This window comes from Suncus etruscus, chromosome 9 (assembly GCF_024139225.1).
Source record: "Suncus etruscus isolate mSunEtr1 chromosome 9, mSunEtr1.pri.cur, whole genome shotgun sequence".
Classification (NCBI taxonomy): Eukaryota; Metazoa; Chordata; class Mammalia; order Eulipotyphla; family Soricidae; genus Suncus; species Suncus etruscus.
This window is the reverse complement of record NC_064856.1, coordinates 81,453,392-81,475,203: the sequence shown is the minus strand read 5'-3', so window position 1 is coordinate 81,475,203 and position 21,812 is coordinate 81,453,392. Positions and strand designations below refer to the sequence as shown.

The 21,812-nt window shown below is 35.4% G+C and overlaps 1 protein-coding gene across 1 annotated transcript in view; it reads left to right on the top strand.

Annotated features, from left to right (window-relative positions):
- The window catches only part of DCDC1 (doublecortin domain containing 1), a 469,965-nt gene that overhangs the window by 21,924 nt on the left and 426,229 nt on the right, over positions 1-21,812 (top strand). The window contains exon 6 of the mRNA XM_049780695.1: positions 16,679-16,884. Coding sequence (XP_049636652.1) covers positions 16,679-16,884 — 206 coding nt within the window. The remainder of the gene's footprint in view (positions 1-16,678; positions 16,885-21,812) is intronic.

Genomic DNA, 21,812 nt, shown 5'->3' with positions numbered 1-21,812 from the left:
AATGATGCTTACAGATAGACTTCAATGATGCTTACAGGAATGCCTGTGAAATTCAGGTATATAAAGAAGGAGTTAGGGTGGGCATGCCTAATTTATCTCTGTTATGAAAGTTTCTCAATAGCATTTATAAATTTTCTGAAGTTATTTTTAGTTTCTTATCTCTCACTAAATACTTAAGAGTTAGAATATATATATATATATATATATATATATATATATATATATATATATATATATTTGGTTTTTGGGCCACACCCGGCAGTGCTCAGGGGTTACTCCTGGCTGTCTGCTCAGAAGTAGCTCTTGGCAGGCACGGGGGACCATATGGGACACCGGGATTCGAACCAACCACCTTTGGTCCTGGATTGGCTGCTTGCAAGGCAAACGCCACTGTGCTATCTCTCCGGGCCCAAGAGTTAGAATATATTTTATAGAAAAAGTGTTATATGATGTCATTGTCTTCTGAGAACAGCACAATTATTTATATTTCTATACCTCAGGATAAAATTACAGGCAAATACTTTGTCTTTGAAATACTTTGAAATATTTTGTCTATTTCAAAAGTTTCAGAGTATAAAGTGTTCTTACTATATGATAAATATATATGAAGATTGTAATGTAGGTGATAGACCAGTCTATACAATGTCCTTGATAGGAAAATATAAACTATCCATGTGACAGGAACTCCTCCCACTATCAAAATAGAAAATAATGGTGAAATATTTGACTTCTTGACATGCTCATGAAATGTTTAATTGTACACACACTACACATGTTACCCTTGTATGCCTGAAAACTTGGAACTTCCTCTATAATTAAAATTAAACCTTTCCTGTTATGTACTTAACACACTTTAAGCGTGTTATATATTTCTCAAAATCCCTGAATTAAAGCTACAATCTATAATATCGTATGCAATCCCAAACTCCAAAAGGACAGTGCTTTATAACTCATTTTAATCAAATTTATTTTGTATAATCAATTATTTAGTTGAAATAATTGATTACTTTGATTATGGGTTTTTTGTTTGTTTGTTTTTGGGTCACACCCAGCGGTGCTCAGGGGTTTCTCCTGGCTGTCTGCTCAGCAATAGCACCTGGCAGGCACGGGGGACCATATGGGACACCGGGATTCGAACCAACCACCTTTGGTCCTGGATCGGCTGCTTGCAAGGCAAACGCCGCTGTGCTATCTGATTATGGGTTTTTACCTTCTATAAATCTTACTGAACTTATTATTAAATGTGACTAATGCACCACTAGGTTATACACACAGTATTAGTATTTTCAAAATCTGAAATGTTCTGCAATATCTTATCTGACCTTAATTAAGAGTTAATAATTATTATATTTTAAGTCACATGTATGTAATAGTTATACCTCACCATCACAGAATGCTCAAGTCCCTCTGCCATATCCCTCTTGTTACTTCCAATCCACTTTATAATACCCCTTTCTCAATTCCCCCTATCAAAACCCTTACTTGGTATTCTTAGTTATGTAATACAGAACGAAGGTTTTATCATTTGGCCCTGTTCTGTTGTTTGTTTCTTGGTATGTATGGATGTATATGCTCATATATAATGTTCATATATATATGCATACATATATAAATGAGTGAGATCATAAAACTTTTGTTCTTTCTTTGACTAATTTTACTTACGTTCTTAACCTCCTGTTCCATCCAAGTTATAAATGAGCTGCACGATTTAATCTTTCTATGGTTACATAGTATTGAATTGTATATGTATTCCACAACTTCACTTCTATTTAGGAGTGTTGGGTATATTCAGAAGTGGTCAGGGCTTAATCCTGTCACTGAACTGAAGAATCACTCCTGGCAGGACTTGGGGGGATCATATGTAGTTCAGGAGGTTAGACTTTGACTGACTGTGTAAAGCAAGTACCTTCCCAGTATGTTATCTCTCTGGCCCCACCACAATTTCTTTATTCATTCTTAAATTATTGAACATTTGGATTTCTTTTAGATTCTGGCTATTTTATTAAGCATCACAATAAACACAAATATGAATTTATATCATTAAATTGACATTTTTGTGTGTGGAGGGGTTGATGCCAAGAAGAACAATGTCTGAGTCACACGAGAGTTCTTTTCTTACTTCTTGTACAAATGTTCATATTGTTTACAATACCAGCTAGATCAAACAAAATTACTACCAGCAGTGAAGAAGGATTCCTTGTCTCACCTCATCCTCACCAAAATAAGTTATCTCTAGTCTTTGATAAATGTCATAATCATTGACCTGAGATGATATCCTTATTTTGATTTGCATCTCCTTAATATAATAATAGATGGTGAATATTTTTATATCCCTATTGGTGTCACATGTATGTTCATGTATCATCTCTTATCACCACCTGATATTAGTTTTGTTGTTAAGCTTTGTATTTCATAAATCTTGGACAATTGTATTTTTGGATATAATGCATTTAAATATTTTCTTCCATTTGCTATGAGGTCTTTTTTTTCTTTTGTTTTGTTTTTTGGGTCACACCCGGCAGCACTCAGGGATTACTCCTGGCTCTATGCTCAGAAATCGCTCTTGGCAGGCTGGGGGACCATATGGGATGCCGGGATTCGAACTACCATCCTTCTGCATGCAAGGCAAACGCCTTACCTCCATGCTAACCCTCCAATCCCTGATATGAGGTCTTTTTAATTTTACTGAGTTTCTTTTGCCATAAAATAACTTAATATGATCTTGTCCCATTTACTTATTTGTTCCATTGCCTGTATTTTTCTCAATGTATTTTATGAAACCAGGTCTTTAGTCCACCTTGAACATATCTACATTGTACCATAGCTTTTGTATATGGTATAAGGTACATATATAATTCAGCTTTTAGACTTTAACTTTCAAGATTTTTTCCCTTTTTCACTTTTTGGTTCATACCTTGAGTTCTCAGGCATGTGTTCATGAGTATCCCTGGCAGTATCTGGGTCTTGACTTCTTGAAATGGTCATGAAATATTTAATTGTACACAGAAACATATAGACACTACCTTTGTATGTCTGTGAACTTTTAACAGCCTTTGAAATTTAATACATCTACATATCACTCACATATTTGGTTGCTGGAATCAAACTGGCATCATTGGGATATAAGGCAAGTACTCTCATCCCTGTTCTATCTCCCCAACCCAAACACCATTTGTTGGAGTGGCTTTCTTTGTTCCATATCATGCACAGAGTTCATTTTTCAGATATTAAATATCCTTAAATGTAAGAGTTTATTTTTGTACTCTCTATTATGTCCCATTGGATTTAGACTGTTTTTTGTTTTGTTTTGTTTTGTTATGTTTTGTTTTTGTTCTTTGGGCCACACCCAGTGACGCTCAGGGGTTACTCCTGGCTCTGTGCTCAGAAATCGCTCCTGGCTTGGGGGACCATACAGGATGCTAGGGGATCTAACCGTGGTCCATTCTAGGCTAGCGTGGCAAGACAGATGCCTTACTGCTTGCGCCACCACTCCATCCTATTAGACTCTGTTTTTATTCTTTAACCATTTTGATTACTCTAACTTTACAGTTGGGAAATGTGATACTTCCCAACTTCTTATCAGAATGGCTTTGGATGTTCTGGAAGTTTTATGATTCTAATAAAAATATAATAGAATATCTGAAAGAATTATTTATTAATATCTTGTTTTTATTTATTTAAAAAAAGGCATGTTATTTAGGGGACAGAGAGGTACCCAGGGGTTAAGGTTCTTCCTTTGCTGACCCAGGTTTGACCTCCAGTACAACATATGGTCCCTTGAACACCACCTGGTATGGCCCCCAAACTAAAAACAATAAAGCATTATATAAAATTTTAGTTTATAAATTCCTAGTTCAATAGGATACAGAGAATAACATTTTATAAATATAAATTAGAACTAAATGTTATTAAAATTCTAAGGCTGTTAATCTTATCCTTCTGCCTGCTTCTCTTTCAGAATAGCTGACAGGTTCAGGAAAGTAATCAAAGAAAGCATTTTGATTTCAACTCTATACAACTCACAGCATCATTTAGGAGTAAATGAGATGATATATCTAAAAGCCAGTCACATCATAGATATTTAAAATTATTGTGTTGGGAAGAGAATAAGAAGGCAAGTACTTGGTTTATATGCAGCTTATTATTGGTCAAATCTCTGGAAAAATATGTGTTCTCCTGAAAACAACCAATTCTTGAACACAGAATCAGAAATTGTACCTGAGTACTGATGGGTGTGGCCCCCCAAACAAAAAACAAAGCAATATTCTCTCTCACTACATATATATATATTTGGGTCATGTGTATATATGTATATATGTATGTGTGTACATATGTACACATACCCATATATATATATATATTCAACCTGTTCTTGTGCAGTGTTGAGGCCATGTCCATTAGTGTTTGGAAACTACTCCAAGCTCTGTACTACATGCAAGACAATGTCTTTATCCTCGTATTATTACCTCTTCAACCTTCCACCTGTTCTTTTGCTGTTCTCCTTTTTCCACTCTTTCCTTTACTTAGCATGTTACTTCAAGGCTTTCTTACAATATTTTGTGGTTCCTGACTTTTCTATAACTATATCTACTATATTTAATAACATAATGAATTTAGCCAAATTAAAATTCCCCCTTAAGCACTTATCTATATAGTACAAAGTGGAAATATGAGCTAGTGCCCCTGAGTTATTATTTTGCAATTTTTATATAGAATTTTTCCAGGGTATAGGTCAAAATCAAGTTCTTTGGAGTCCTAAGTGGTCTTGCTCTGCTAGTAAAGTTGTATTTTAAAATGTTTATAACCCAAGATTAGCCTTTACTTTTAGCTGCCAGAACTTATTTCAAGAAAGTTCACAGGAAAGTTCAGGGAGAGGATGATGGCATTTTGATTGGCACAATTGATGGGATGTTTGTAATTTTAATCACATTTGAATTGAATACATACTTCAGATATGTCAGGCTAGTATTACGAAGTTAAAAAATCTAATAACAACCACTGTCATTTTTACTTAAATATAGCCATCATGCCTATAGCAATAAATGATGACACTTAAGAACATGCAGCAACAAAGGACTAAAGTATTTAGAGAAAGGGAGTGAATGACTAGAAAATCAGTTGAACTCAGGAATGTGACCTGGATTTTATCTATTTACCAAACACAGAAGCAATTGTGTTTTGAGCAGATGACATAATTGAATATAGCAGCATGTTTTCTTACTGTCAGAGAATTTATGTTTTATAAAATTACCCTACACCTAAGAAATTAGGTGCTTATTTATTTTTAATGCCATTAACTATACCTACTTAATAGAGAATTAATGTGCTTTTCAGGTTTATTGCCCAAATACAGGAGAGTAAAATCTTAAAATAAAATGCTTAATAAGCTCATGAACTTGAAATTACAAGTTTTCTATCTTTCCTTGTGACAAAAGGAGTATTCCTTTGGCCTGGAACATGAAAGTGAAAATAATTACAATATAGAGAACACTTAGATTAATTTTATAAGTGAATTTTAAAAGTAGATGGAGGAACTGAATGATATGTAGATACAACTTTTAATATAGAAACAGGAAAGCACTTTTATGATCTTTTTAGAGATAGCACAGCGGTGTTTGCCTTTCAAGCTGCCGATCCAGGACCTAACGTAGTTGGTTCGAATCCCGGTGTCCTATATGATCTCCCGTGCCTGCCAGGAGCTATTTCTGAGCAGACAGCCAGGAGTAACCCCTGAGCATCGCCGGGTGTGGTCCAAAAACCAAACCAAAAAAAAAAAAAAAACCCCCCCAAAAAAAAAAAAATTGAAGAATGAAAACAAACTAAAATGTGGTTTCTCAAAATTATTACTTATATTTGGGTCACAACATTCTTTGACTGTTACAGTGTAATAAGGGGAACAGTGAGGGATGCTGGGAAATTGTCTATTGGAGAAGCACTTCCCTAGTAAGTCTAAGAACGATGCAAAAGTCTATTTCTAGTCCCATACAGCTCTAGAGATGTGCCTGAGGAGATAAATAGGAAGGGTCTGGTTAAGACTGTTTTGGAACCCTACCCTAGATGTGGCTAACCAGTTTTGAGGAATAGATGAGGTGAGAAGGTAAGAATAGAATCCCTTTGGCAAAAAAAGGTGCATAGGGGCAGACACTGCTGAGAACAGATGATGAAGTAGAGATTCAAGAACCCTCTAAATGGGGCCAGAGCAGTGATGCAAAGTAGTAAGGCGTCTGCGTTGCTCTAGCCTAGGAAGGACAGCGGATCTATCCCCCAAGCCTGGAACGATTTCTGAGCACATAGCCAGGAGTAACCCCTGAGTGTCACCGGGTATGCCCCCCCAAACACCAACCAACCAACCAACCAAACAAACAAACAAACAAAAAACAAGAACCCTCATAAGTGAGCTACAAAATATCTGCTACTGAAGTTCTTACATACATGTATGTATTGTATAACTCTATCTCTCAGGAGTTCTTCCGACTAGTAAGAATATGCCCTATTGCATTCGCAGTGCACACTTTTGCAATCATCAGATTTGTAATTATTTGTGATCTGCCCCCCCAGATCAATTTCCCTTAGGCAAATATCACAGTTATCTTGTTCACCATCATTTTCTACCATTTGGCCTGCCACTTAATAGCTGTTCGATAATTATTGTTCAATAGATGAATGCAGTACCAAATGAAGTAGGTACCAGGGTGAATAATCCATATCCTAACAAGGTAGTGGTGAGAAGGCAGGGAAAAGACCTCATTAGAGCAGCTTCCTTGACTGCAAATAGAGTGAGCCATTTAGTAGGAATATATTCAAAATCCCTTACTTCAAATTCATATGTAGATTTGTGAAAGTTCTGGCATGAAGCCAGAGTTAGCCAGCCCAAGAATAATTACATTGCGAGGCTAATGGTTATGCTAATGTTTGTCTGAAGCCAGACAATGGTTAGAAGTAGAGTGATGGGATAAAAGATTATCCCAGGAACCTCTAGATCTGAGATTTCCAGTCTTCCCACATTCTCTTAGAACTGCTCTTTCTTCTCCATTCTTCCCCACTCAATTGTTTGGACTTACGTGGGGGATGGTACTTTCCTTATTTATCACTCTCTTTGTATTTCTCATAGCATCTTGTATAGAGTTGGTGCTTATAACTATTATTGATAGTCAGAAGGAGAAAAAGGTGTCATCTTTAGGATAGTTTCGGGGCCACTGCTGAGTCCACTGCTTTAGGTTATGGGACTTGACGTCCTTTTCTAAACCTAGTTTGTTTGGAAGATGGGGAAAAGCAGGCAGTTTTTCATTCTTTCAGTGCTAATTAAAAGCCTCAGACTTTGGAGGGAATACAGGGTTTTTGAGAGAAAATTAATAAAAGACAAATGTAGGGCTCAGTTCCTGTTGGTAGCAAGGACTTTTTCCTAGAAGTCAGAGTTAAGAGAACAGCAGCATTCTTGTCACACTCCAACTTGTTCCCTGCCCTACACACCCTACAACCTTCTTACCATTTGTTTCCTCCTTGTATTACTCATTCCCAGACTCTAAAATTAATCCAAATGGGGCCAAAAGCTTTCATGCTGGGCATCTTCAGATTCTATGTCCTGCAAGTAAGAGTCACTTTCTGAGATTGGAAAGATAGTGAAAACTTTAGGTGCTAGGTTTACATGTGGATGACTTCAGTTTAGTCCCCTGAGTATCACCAACAGTAACTCTAAGCACAGAGCCAAGAGTCACTCCTGAGCACCATCACGTGTGGCTCAGATGTTATCCTCATTCCTTAAAAGTTAATTTCTCTTTTCTTTCTAGTCTCTGAATGCAATAATGCTTACCCTATTAGTTCTTTAACTACATTTCCCCACATTCAAGGTATTTATCTTTTGAGCTCTGATGTGGAGAAAAATCACTTTATGTTGTTAAATGGGAGGACTCTATGCGTTGTCTTGAATATGTGAGCCTTTGGCTATATGGGTCTTGTATCTGAATATGTTGGCCAATGACCAACATTTTGAGAATTGCTGTCCCAGAGTTGATCTTTGCTTGTTCTAATAACTTTGTTTCATTTGTTTTCTTGAATTTTGCCTCAATAGCAGTAGAATTTTGGTCGATGATATTTTATTTTTAATTTTTTGTTGCTTTATTTAAACATAATAGTTTACAATATTGTTCATAATACAGTTATTTTTTCACAGTTACAAAGTTGTTCATGACTGGGTTTCAGTCATACAATGTACAACATCTTTCTCCAATGCACTTTCCGACCACCAATGTCCCTAATTTCCCTCCTGCCTTCCCCTTTGCCCTCTTTCTGCCTACATCTGTGGTAGACAGTATTCTTTACTCTCTCACAATATATCAATGTGTATATATATATATATCTTTTTTCTTTTCTTTCAGACACTGTTCTTTGCAATATTGTTAATGAAGGGGTATCATGAATATTCCTTTATCTCCTTTCAGCACTCCATTCTTTTCTAGAATGATCATTTCCACTATCATTGTCATAATAGTCTCTTCTTTGCCCTACATGTTCTCCTGACTATTTGTGGCAAGCTTCCTAAAATAGACTGTTCCTCTTAGCACTCATCTCTATTGTCTCTAGGTACTATTATCATACTTTTTTTATATTTCACAAATGAGTGTGATCATTCTATTCTATCCTTCTCCCTCTGACTCACTAGGCTTAGCATAACTCTCTTCATATCCCTTCCTATATAAGCAAATTTTATTGCTTCATTCTTCCTAACATCTGTGTAGTATTCCATTGTGGAGATATATCACTGTTTCCTTATTCACTCATTTGTTCTTGAGTATTTGGGTTAATAGTGAGTAGTGCTTCAATGAAGATAGAAATGCAGAAGGCTTTCTGCATTGTGATTTTTGGACTCCTGGAATATATTCCTTGGGTTGTTTCCAGATTATCACAATAGTGAGTAGTGCTTCAATGAAGATAGAAATGCAGAAGGCTTTCTGCATTGTGTTTTTTGGGCTCCTGGGATATATTCTTTGCAGTGGTATTTCTTGGTCATATGGAAGCTCATTTTCTAGGTTTTTGTTATTTGTTGTTGTTAAAGAATATCCATATTGTTTTTCCAGAAAGGTAGGACAAATCAACATTTCCACCAGCAGTGAATGAGACTCCCCTTTTCCCCTCATCTGCATCAGCACTGGTTATTTTTGTTCTTTGCGGATGTGTGCCAAACCCTTTGGTGTCAGGTTATATCTCATTGTTGTTTTGATTTGCATCTTCTTGATGATTAAGAATGTGAAGCATGGGGTACAGAAAAAGGGCATTTGCGTTGCTGTTGTGGCCAACCTTGGATGGAGCAGGATCAGTCGTCAACTCATATGGTCCATGAGCATGCCAGGAGCTTTTTATTTTTTTTTATTTTTTTATTTTTTTTTGGGAGGGAGGATTTTGGGTTACACCTTGTGGCATTCAGGGGCTACTCCTGAAAAGATACTCTTAGGAGCAATTTCTTTGCACAGAGCCAGGAGTAAGCCCTGAGTGCCTCCAGATGTGACCCCAAATCCCCCTCAAAGAATATGGAGCATTTTTCCATGTGACTTTTGGCCATCTGTATTTCTTCTTTGAGGAATGTCTATATATTTCTTTTTCACTTTTATGAATGGAGGAAGAGTTTTTCTTGCTAAGCTCTACAGGTGCCAGATATAATTTATAATCTTATATATTAACCCCTTATTATATGGATAGTAGATAAACAATAAATTTCTCCTACTCTGTGGGTAGTTTTGGTATACTAGTCATTTATTTTGAGATGCAGAAGCTTCTTAGTTTAATGTGGTCCCATTTGTTTATCTTTGCTTCCACTTACTTGGTCAGTGGTATTTCATCTTTGAAGATGTCTTTAGTTTCAATGCCATGATGTATCTACCTATGTTTTACTCTATGTATTTATGGTTTTAAGTGTGATATGAAGGTTTATTTAATTGAGTTTGATTAGATTTTTGTGCATGGTGTTAAAAGGATATCTGAGTTCACTTTTTGGCATGTAACTGACCAGTTTTCCCAATTTGATGCAGATTTTTTTTTACTCTACTTTGCATTTCTTGCCTCTTTATAAAAAAATGAAACACTTCAGAGTCAATCTCAGGATATTTAAGTCTATTCTATTGGTCATGGGGCCTGTCTTTATTCCAATACCATACTGTTTTAATGACTCTTGTTTTATAAAACTACACTAAAACAATACTTGTAAAAAAAAAAGTACTTGTTTAAAAAAGAAGATGCAAGACTTAATTTTCCTCAGTGAGATTTTTCCAATAGATGTACAGATCTAAAAAATATTTTGAGTATGAGGATGGTATCTCAGTCATATTGAGTTTATACTGGGTGCAATAGGGAATTAAGTTAGTAGGTATGCAGGAGCTATTTTACATAACTGGTATGTTATATAATTGGCATAAAATTAAGTTTATATCAATAGAACATTTAAATGATGCCAAAAGAATTAAATTTAATAACTATTCCATATACAGTCAACTTGACTATTATATATAACAAAGTAATTAGAAATATAGGCATGTATATACTTCTTTTTCTGGGAGAGAGAGTATTGGGCCATATAGTGGTGCTCAGAGATGACTCCTGTCTGTGTGCTCTGGGATCAGTCTTGGAAGTACTTGAGATTGAACTGTGTTGGCCTGAGTACAAGATAAGCAGCTTAACCCCTGTATAATCTCTCTGGTCTTATTTCTTACCTACTAAAGTTTAAGTATGGAAGCACATGCAGAATATTTATATATAGAACACTAATAATCTCAAGTGATATATGTCCTTTCCTTGGCATTTAATACAGTTCTTGCTACATGTCAAGTTCTCAGGTACAGGTTACATTTTCTCTAAGGATTAGGAGAGGGACAAGTTAATGATTGATAGGTCAATAAGGGAAGATATTAAACTGGACCCTTCTGAAGGATGGGAGAATGAAGTTGGAGGCCCTAGGAATATAGCTTGGTGATACTAGCAGTTGTCATGTACGTGTGAAACTGGGTTTGTTCTCTGGCACCAAACACACAAAATAAAGTTTTTATATTCAAGGGTTGAATAGTGATTTAAATTAAAATACTAGGAATTTGAGCTGGTGTCAAATTGCTGGCAAACTCTTGTTGGATTTAATGTTTCAGGGACATACAGTTCCTGTCTTTTTCATTTACCTTGTATAATGTCTTGCACAGCATGGCCCAATAAATATTTGTTGACTACATCACAGACAAAGTAACTGACTAAACAGAAGAAAGCTTGGCAAGCTAGCTCTAAGACTTTTATTTTAAGACAATAAAATTGATGTTGTAGGAAAATTCTGCTGTAACTGGAGTATATAGAATGTCAGATATCAGGAGGAGAAGCTTCCATAGCAAGGAGTCACATGACAGAAGGCTGAGAGAGCATGGAGAAAAGAACTCTGATGGAATGGAAATGAGTGACACTGTAAAGAGTTACTGTGAAGTAACTCTTTTATTTCATTTATTTTTATTATTTTATTTCATTTATTTTTATTTCATTTATTGTTTCAGGACAGGGTCTTTAAATGAAGGGCCTGAGATTGAGATTTTGTACAAGGAGATAAGTGAAGGTATTATCTGATATGAAACTTGTAGAGATGTGAGAAAAAAAGCCTCATAAAGTGGAAGAACCAGCTTGACCAAGTCTTATCTTTAGCTCAAATCTATCCCCAGGCTGGTGTGTATTGGCTGTGGGCTGTTCCTAGGATAAAAATCATGTGGTCATCACTTCATAGGCATTTTGGGGCAACATGGCTGGCTCCTTTAAGTCAAGTAAATTTAAGTCTTAGGGATCTATCTGGTAAGTAGGTTTTAGCAACAGGAAATCAAAGCAGAAAGGCTCTGAATGTGGTCATGTTGATAAAAGTAAGCTAGACTGAATATCCCCAGGGTTTATACTACACTCCACTAGTATTTAAACAGTGTTGTGCTGAGAATCTAAAAGGCTCCTGGTAGGTCTAGAATATAATTCAAACCCTTTCATTTTTTTTTTTTTCTGTACAATTTGGTCTGTCTTTATCCATACACATTAGCACATTAGTCCAGCATATTTTACTTTTCTTTCTCCAACATGCCAAGCTAACTCTCAAAGATTCTGTGCTAGATTTTTATTCTTCTAGGAGTGCTCATACCTTCTAAGTGTTATGACTAATTTATGAAGACCTCTCTTCATGATGCCATTCTTAGAGAACCTTTGACTGTCTCCTTTAGGTGCTTGTGATCTGCACATGTTATTTTCTCATGTTTACAATGATTTTCCTGGTGCATTGATGAATGTATGCCCAAAAAGAATCATTCAAAAAATAAACAGTTGGCTCCAGGAAATGAATTGGAGGAAAAGTTGAAGATTTCTTTGAAACTAAATAATTTTATTTTATTACTTACTTATTTATTTTGGTTTTTGGATCACACCCAGCAGCACTCTGGGATTACTCCTGGCTCTAAGCTCAGAAATCACCCCTGGAAGGCTCAGGGGACCATATGGGATGCCAGGATTCGAACCACCATCCTTCTGCATGCAAGACAAACGCCCTACCTTCAAGCTATCTCTCCAGTCCCTGAGACTAAATAATTTTAAAAGTGAAGAAAAAAATTAAATAAAAAAAAGATGAAGGATCAGGCCAGAGAGGTGGTGCAGCAGTAGGGACAGACCTAGGACAGGGTCTGACCTAGGGCAGACTGTGATTCAATCCTTGGTGTCCCATATGGTCCCCCAAGCCAGGAGTGATTTCTGAGCACATAGCCAGGAGTAACCCCTGAATGTCACAGGATGTAGACCAAATACCAATAAATAAAAAAATAAATAAAGGACATGTCTGTTTTTCAGAGATTGGAAATTGTATTTTAGAAATAACAAATTTTACATTAGAGCAGAAACTATATGGAAGGCTGAACAGTGCAGTGGTAAAAGCATAGTTTCCAGAACCAAATTTACTACTATTAGCTGCAAGGTCTTAGGAAAGTAATTTTATATTTTGTGTCATTGTTCTCTCACCTGTACATGAGGATAAAGAAAATATCTATTATACAGTTGAGATTACATGAACCTATATTTGCATATTATATAAATAATATTTATGTTCTTATGAGAATTAATGAGTCATATACAGAGAAGATACAATCAAAACCAGAGCTGAGACTAAGGTGCCAGTGAAGCTCCTCTGGACAGAATGCCAGGTGGTTTTCCATTGCACTTCCTTAAAATTTTATTTTTACCCTTTACCCACTGCTCCCTGCCCATGCCCCCCCGCCAACACTCTAATCCTGATTCTGTAATCACAGTGGCTTGCTCTTTATCTTAGGAAGCTTGGTCTTGTTCGGTTTGGGTTTTCCATATACAGTTACTTGTGATACTGCCTCCCTCTGTCCTTAATGAAAGTAGATGAATATTGAAGTTATCTCTGAGTCATCTCATTTTCTTTTACAATTTTTAATTTTATCTCATCTAAATGCCCGCTTTCCTGAAGTCACTTTGCTCAAATAAATGAAACATATTTTATTATTATACTGCGTGGATTTATTATTATCCTGTGGTGCCCTACAATACACATATGATATCAGGAACATAGGGGAAGAAGCCAAAATGTGTGGAGTAACTTTAGTGTGATGTGTTTTAATAGATAACACTTATGTAATCCTCATCAGGGAGGTGGAGGGTAGCGGTATTCACCCTGTATTTTGTAAAGAAGAAATAATTAGATTCAGGAAAATGAATTATTTATCTATGGTCACAAAGCTGAGCTTTAGATAGAGATTGAAAGTACAATTTATATCCTTTATACCTTCTGGATGTAGGGAGGCTCACACTGAGTATATAAGTTTATCAAGCTTCAAGAATTTAGTAAGATTTGTAAAATAGAGATGCTGTCTATATTTTTTTCAAAATCATACTTAACAATACTTAAGATATTAAGTCCTCTCTTTTTCCTCTTCTTCCCATTCTTTATTTATTGTGATATATACATATGGATAATCTCTTTTGTTTTGTTTTGTTTTGTTTTGTTTTTGGGCCACACCAGTTGATGCTCAGGGGTTACTCCTGGCTATGTGCTCAGAAATCGCTCCTGGCTTGGAGAGACCATATGGGACGCCGGGGAATCAAACCGCAGTCTGTCCTAGGCTAGTGCTTGCAAGGCAGATGCCTTACCTCTAGCGTCACTGCTCAGGCCCCTGGTTAATCTTTTGAATGGGGTGTTAAATCTCATTCTATGGTACCCAGGGGCATATCCTAGCTCTATTTTCAGGACTGACACCTGGCAGTGCTTAGGTACGAGATGTGGTGCAGGAGATTCAAATCAGCGTATTCATATGGAAAGCTATTGTCTCAACCCTTGTACTATCTCTGTTGCCCCAAATTAATCTTTATAAAGTGAATAGTTTTCAGACTTTAGTATATATACATTATTGTGCAAAATCACCTCTACTTATTTTCAAATCAATTCCATCATTTTAAAGTTAAAAACTCCTTACCCATTTCATTTCTCCTCATTTCCCTTTCCTTTCAGCACGTAGCAACCATCAGTCTGCATCATTTCTGTGAATTTCCTTGAAAAAATTCTTATGTAAATAAAATTACCTAATATACTAATTATTATAAATAATATATAATTTTAATAATATATTATATATGACTATTATAAATAAACAAATATAATATATAATAAAATATAAAAAGTAATGCAATTAATATCTACCTGTGGCTTCTTTCATATAGCATAATACATTTTAGTTGTGTTTGTTGTTATTTTGTAGCCATACCTAGAAGTGTTCAGAGCTTACTCCAGGCGCTGCACTTAGGATTCAGTCCAGGCAGTGCTTGAGGCTCCATATGGGAGGCTGGGCGGTTGGCTGCATGAAAGGCAAGCACCTGACCTACTGCACTATCACTCTGCCCCATTTAGCATAAGATTTTAAATTTCATCCACATCAGTAGCTTGTTTCTTTATATTGCAAAATAAAATTTCATCACCATTTGCTTAACTGTTCATGTGGTGCTAGACACTGGATTTCCATCTGTAGACTATTGCAAATAAAGCTGATATCAGTAGATTGGTGTTTTTATTTTAGCCTTTTTTTTCACTTTATTTATTGAGGGTAAGGGGAACTGAGGTTACATTTAGTTATGATCATCATTTACTTCTTTCTCTGTGCTCAAAGATTATTGCTGGTGGTGGTTAGGGGATCATATGTGGTGTTGAGGATCATACTGGGGTCAGTTGTGTGCAATACAAGCAACTTAACCAATGTACTATTTTTTAACTCTCTTCCAATTTTTGCATATATATGAACTCATTATCTTAGAGATAAGTTTTCACATTCTAATTCCTATTGCTTTCAAATTGCAAAATTGCAATGTAGTAAATTCTGCAAAAATTTTACTTTTTTTGAAAACTTTTTGAATGAAGATTATCATATCTATAATGTAGTCTTAATTTATCTTAAAACTTTTGCTCATATTTATTCGCACTGTATATATATATATCTGTATATATATACACACATGAGGATATGTGTGTACTCAAGCAAGCAAGAAATAATTTTTAAGCATTCGACATAGTCATTCTGGGACTTAAAGGCTATTTACAAATCAGTGGCTTATGCTTTATATCTACATTAACAAATTTTATGTAAAATTCCATTCTAGGTCAAAGAGGTCATGCTTCTTTCCATATAACAGATACTGAGAAAGATTATTTGGAAAGTTGATGAAACAAGTACATGCAGCTCTTTACACTATATGCAAATTAAGTCTTTCTTTTCTCATTAAAATAGATAGCAGATGAGTAAGAATCATTGCATTTTTGTAACTTTCATGAAAAGAATATATTCTAAAATATAGATTATTAATATATATTAAGTGCTAAATTAGATAACAGGCACAAATGTTTTATTTATGAAATTATGCCTTTTCAAAAAAGAGGAATGCTGACTGCAACTTAGACTACAGTTTCTATACTTTTATTCTTACCAGTATATTTTAAAAGTCATTAATAGAATTTAGTTGTGTTCCTCTAAATACTAGTTTTGAAAATCGACTTTTCTTCATACATCTTTCCAAAAGTCAAAGAAAACTTTGTGTAAGTCAAAACTTTGTACAAGTCAAAAAAAACTGGCTTTCATTTTTAGTCCAATAGCTGGAGTCTGTCCCCAGAGTTGTCCTTAGAGATACCTTCATTCTAGTCATAGAGAATTATGTGTAAGGTTACTGCTTGAATGTCATAATCTTTAAAGTCACTGGACAATAAATCATATTAAAGAGGAAAAATATTTTCCCAACCCTAGAGAATATAAAAGTTAAAAGTCTGTGGTTTTTTGTAGTAAGCAAAGGACCTTGGGCCCTTTCAATAGGCCATTTCATCCCAGTGCATATGATCAGTAACAGAGGCATGCTAAGGTGAATTTTAATTAGGACTAAATTGTGGTATTACTCTTTCATACCCTGAACATCTGTTCCCTTCAGAAATGATGATTTATGCAGGCTATCAGAGCAGACAGCTTGCTACAGCTTATGTCACGGTTAGTGGGAAGCTGGTGGTAGCATTTCAGAAAACCAGCATCTAAATGGATACTGGCCAGAGTATGCGATATAGGTAATTGGGGGGAGGGGAAGTATGATGTGTCCATTTTTAATTTTGAAGCCAACTATTGAGTTGACTTAAAAAATTATCTTCTAGACCATCTGTTAGTAATGAAGAAAGTAACTTGGACAATGAATGGACTGATGCTTCCTACTAATGTCAAAAGACAGAAAACCAAGCCTATGCTTTCTGTAAGAATGAAGAAACTTACTGAGAAACCCTCTATCCGAATTTTGTTCTTCAAAAATGGCATGGGGCAGGATGGGCATGAGATCGCAGTGGGAAAGGAAACTATGAAAAAGGTAAGTTTGGATTAGGTATTGAACTATAAATTAAATCTCAAAATTTTGTAACAGACATTTTTTTTTCTAAATATGTGTCTATTAATAAATTATATTAAGGCATTCTATGGAACACAGAATTTCAAACTTTCTTGTACTAACAAAATCGACTGTGTTAGTAAAACCATATTACAAAAATTATTTACCTGTTAAAAGTTCTGTTAAAAGTTTTTGTGGAAAAAAATCTCATTTGGTTACATTATTTTGTCAGATATCTATAGTAAAACCAATCAAACTAAGAGCTTTGAATCCCAACTCTTCCTTTTCAATTATAGTAGTAACCAGACCTACAAACATTTCTATACCTTAAAAGAGTAAGAAAACCACTAAATAAATAAGGTTCAGTTTTTAAGTATATACTGAGTACAGATGGAGTTGGTCCACATCTGGCAGAGCTTATGGGGTTTGGCTGCATGCAAGGCAAACACCCTATCTCCTGTACTTTATATCTCTAGCTCCATTATACATAATTAAATTTTAATTCACAATTAAAAAAAATAAAATCTCAATGAGCCCAATAAGAATCAAGAAAGCTTTAAAGGACAAAATTTAGCAACTGGAAAGAACACTAACTTGGCTATACCCCAAGCACTGAGACGGTGGCCATTGATGTGCCTTTCTAGCAATTCATAGCTGAATCCTGGGTCTTAATTCAGACCCCATAAAATGCATACTTTTAGAAGATTCTTATACATTTTAGATCATCTTTAAATATCAAAGATTTAATGGGAATTTAATATACCCTTTTTTCAGAAAGTTTTCAATCTTAAAGAACATGATAATAGCATGATTTTTATTTATTATATGTTTACTTTTTATTAAACAAAATTTATTAAGTATGTTTTAGAGAGACAGTAAGATAGAGCCAAGCAATCTAGATTTTAATCCTGCCTTTGTCATTCACTATATATGAGGCTGAGAAATATTTATCTTCCCTCAGCCTAAATATTTCTATAATAAGAAAAATGGATATAGCAATAGTATCTGGCTTATAGAAATGATGTGCAAATTCATAATGGTTTATTTTGGAGACAATGCCCAGTACTCATAAGCTTAGTTAAATATTTCCTATTGTTACCTTTTGAAAGTCTATTTTTAAATAATTATTGCTTAAACAGATAAGTAGAAGACTAGAGTATGGACAATTTTGTTATTGAAATAATCTATTTATTTACTTGTTTTTTGGTTTTTCTATAATCAAAAATATGTAAGAAATTTTTCTAAAGAGCTGAAAAACCAGATTTTATTTCCTTTATATTTGCAGGTTTTGATTATGAGTAAAACAAGGGATATTACATACAGAGCAAATTGTTGCGACAAGTTATAACATCCTCCCTGGAGATTTTGAAAAATAGAGATGGACATATCTTTTGAATTGTTAAAATGCAGGCATTTTTGGAGATAGAAGCTTGATTAGATAACCTCTTGAGTTCACTGCAGTTCAATCTCTGTAATTCTATGTCTCAGTGATAAAATTGGGATAATAGTCACTCTTACAGATTACATGTTCTTAGATGAGAGGTTGAGTATAAGTAAAATTCCCACTGCTATTTTGCTTTTTGACTTTAGAGAGCAATGTAAGAAAAAGTACATTATCAAGAAATTCTTTAGTTTATTTATTCTTATAATTTTTAAGATTTAATTAATTTATGAAATTTGGGCATGACTCAGTAATATGTTTACTTGTAAATACTTGTCTAAATGTCACTTTTGAGTGAATAATAAAAGCCTGCCCCTCTGTAGGAAGCCCCAGCAACCACATCCACATACCTCAGCAGCAGCCAACTACACAGCCTCATCTCTAATCTCGGAAGAAAAGTAAGCTTTGTTGCTAAAACTTATATGCACTCTAGTTTACAGGTGGGCACTCATAGGTGCACTCCACATGAGGGCAGGCCAGTCCATACCCTGTCAAAAACCTCAGTAGGTGCACTCCACATCCCACAGCTGACACCATGCAGACCATGCTAACCAATCATCTTCATGCTTTCAGTTTAATTTCTACAGAAATGTTAAACTTTGATTTTTGGTCTTAAAATTTAGCGAGTGTACTACTGACAGCCCCAGCAGCCACAACCACAGCGCCCATGCAACAGCTTCAAATTCCACAATATTGACAGCTCTTTAGAAGTACCACAAATTAGATGGAAATGTAGCATATAAACTTAAACTAAACTCAATAAACAAAAGTGATACAGACGTTTAACTAGCAACAAACAGATTAGCAAATTCTCAGACAATTACATTAATGATTTCGTTGTGAGATATAACAATTTTTACAAATTTTCTTATAATGAAGTACTTTTAAGTAATTCCATTAGCCATTTGTTGTACCAATCAAAGTAAAATTAATCATTTTGTACTTGCTAAGGGGCAGACTTGGGGCGGGTGGAAAATTGAAAATAATGATGGAAGGAAAGTCATATGGGTGGAGGACTGTATTGGGACATTTAATTCCTAAAATAACTGTATTACAGAAATTTTGTAATCCACAATGTTTAAATACAATTAAAAATAACTGAGGTAAAAGTGAAGAAACAAATGTTATACTTGAGTTTCAATAAAACACTTTAGAGAAAAATGTTTTCCTAATTATTCCTAATAAATATTTCCTAATCACATATTATTGATTACATATAATAATATGTATTCCTAATAATTTATTTTCTAATTATTTTCCTAATAATACAATTTTAAACTTTGCTGATAATCACAGAAACATATTCTAACTATAGCTTTAGTGACATCAGTTACAGGAATGTAAAGATGGAATACTGATTGAAAAAACACAAATTTGGGCCAGAGCAGTGGTGCAGAGTGGTAAGGCATATGCCCTGCCAGAGCTAGCATAGGAGGGACAGCAGTTCGATCCCTCGTTGTCTCATATGGTCCCCCAAGCCATGAGCAATTTCTGAGAGCACAGCCAGGAGTAACCCCTTAGCGTCACTGAGTGTGCCCCCCCCAAAAAGAAAAAACACAAATTGACTTATGTAATAGCTCATAAAGAGCAGTAAAACCAGTTATACTTATTTTTTAGATAAAAGTAACTTAAAACTGAAGTAGGAAGAATATTAGTGAAAGTTATCAACATGAATTAAGGGAGAATTATTTAAGATGGTTGGTGAAAATAAGGTACTTAAAACTTCAAAGTCCTTTCTGAGCTCTAAGACAGTCAAGGAGAAATAGAGCCTTGTAGTAGGTAGATGATAGATAGATAGATAGATAGATAGATAGATAGATAGATAGATAGATAGATAGATAGATAGATAGATAGATAGAAACCCAAAAGGAAATCTTTTTATTTTAGAAAGTTTTTTAATATATTTTTTATTTAAACACCTTGATTACATACATGATTTTGTTGTTCAGGTTTCAGTTATGTAAAGAACGCCACCCATCACCAGTGCAACATTCCCATCACCAATGTCCCAAGTCTCCCTGCTCCCCACCCAACCCCCGCCTGTAATCTAGACAGGCTTTCTATTTCCTTCGTACATTCTCATTATTAGGATAGGTCGAAATATAGTTATTTCTCTAAACTCATCCCTGTTTGTGGTGAGCTTCATGAGGTGAGCTGTAACTTCCAGCCCTTCTCTTTTTTGTGTCTGAAAATTATTATTGCAAGAATATCTTTCATTTTTCTTAAAACCCAAAGATGAGTGAGACCATTCTGCATTTCTCTCTCTTTCTCTGACTTATTTCACTCAGCATAATAGATTCCATGTACATCCATGTATAGGAAAATTTCATGACTTCATCTCTCCTGACACCTGCATAATATTCCATTGTGTGTATGTACCACAGTTTCTTTAGCCATTCATCTGCTGAAGGGTATCTTGGTTGTTTTCAGAGTCTTGCTATGGTAAATAGTGCTGCGATGAATATAGCTTAAGTTGTTTCTGTTGAACTTATCATAGACCTCTATTTTCATCTGTTCCCATTCTTTTAGTAATTTTTCCATTGTTTGATCATTTGCTTTAAGGCTTTTTTCCAATCTCTTCTGCTGTATGGAGTTGTTATTCATCTCATCTTCCAGTGTACTAATTCTATCCTCAGCTGCTGTTAACCCGTGGGAAAGCTCATTCATGTTTTTCTTCAATTCATCTACTGAGTTTTTCAGACCTGTTATTTGATCTGAAATTTCAGTTTGGAGTTTTCTCATTTCTATCTTCTTATTCTCTTGGTTCTTGTTAGTGTTCCCTTCTATACTTTCTTTGAGTTCTTTGAACATCTTCCATATTTTGACTCTAAACTCCTTATCTGAGAGACTGACTAGTCAGTTGGCCATGTTCTGGTCATCTGAGTTGTCGTTTTCATTCTCTATGTCTGGTGCTGGCCTGCGTTGTTTCCCCATTGTCACACTTGTATTGTGGGTTTTTCTATGTGTTGTGGTTGTATTCATTGGCTAAATCAAGTGCACAACTGCAAAGTGAAGCGGAGTGGCTGCACTCCTCTGGCTCCTCCCTTTCTGGGCATGTAAAGTCACCTCCAGGGAAGGCTAGCCATCCACAGATGAGCCACACACAGGATGAAATCAGGCCGAGAATGCAGCACAGCACAGAAGACAGGCAGATAGGGGTGCTGGCATCTGAGTTCCAGCAGAGTTCAGCGGCTTCCCCTTTCTGGGCATGTAAACTCACCTCCAGTGAAGGCTAGCTGTCTGCAGATGAGCCACACAGGATAAAATTAGGCCGAGAATGCAGCACAACACAGAAGACAGGCAGATAGGGGTGCTGGCATCTGAGTTCCAGCAGAGTTCAGCGGTTTCCCCCTATTTTAGAAAGTTAAGCAATTAAAATTTTGAATTGATTCCAAAGTGTGTCTTTTATTTATTTATTTTTTGGGGAGACCATACCCATTGATGCTCAGAAATCCCTCCTGGCTTGGTG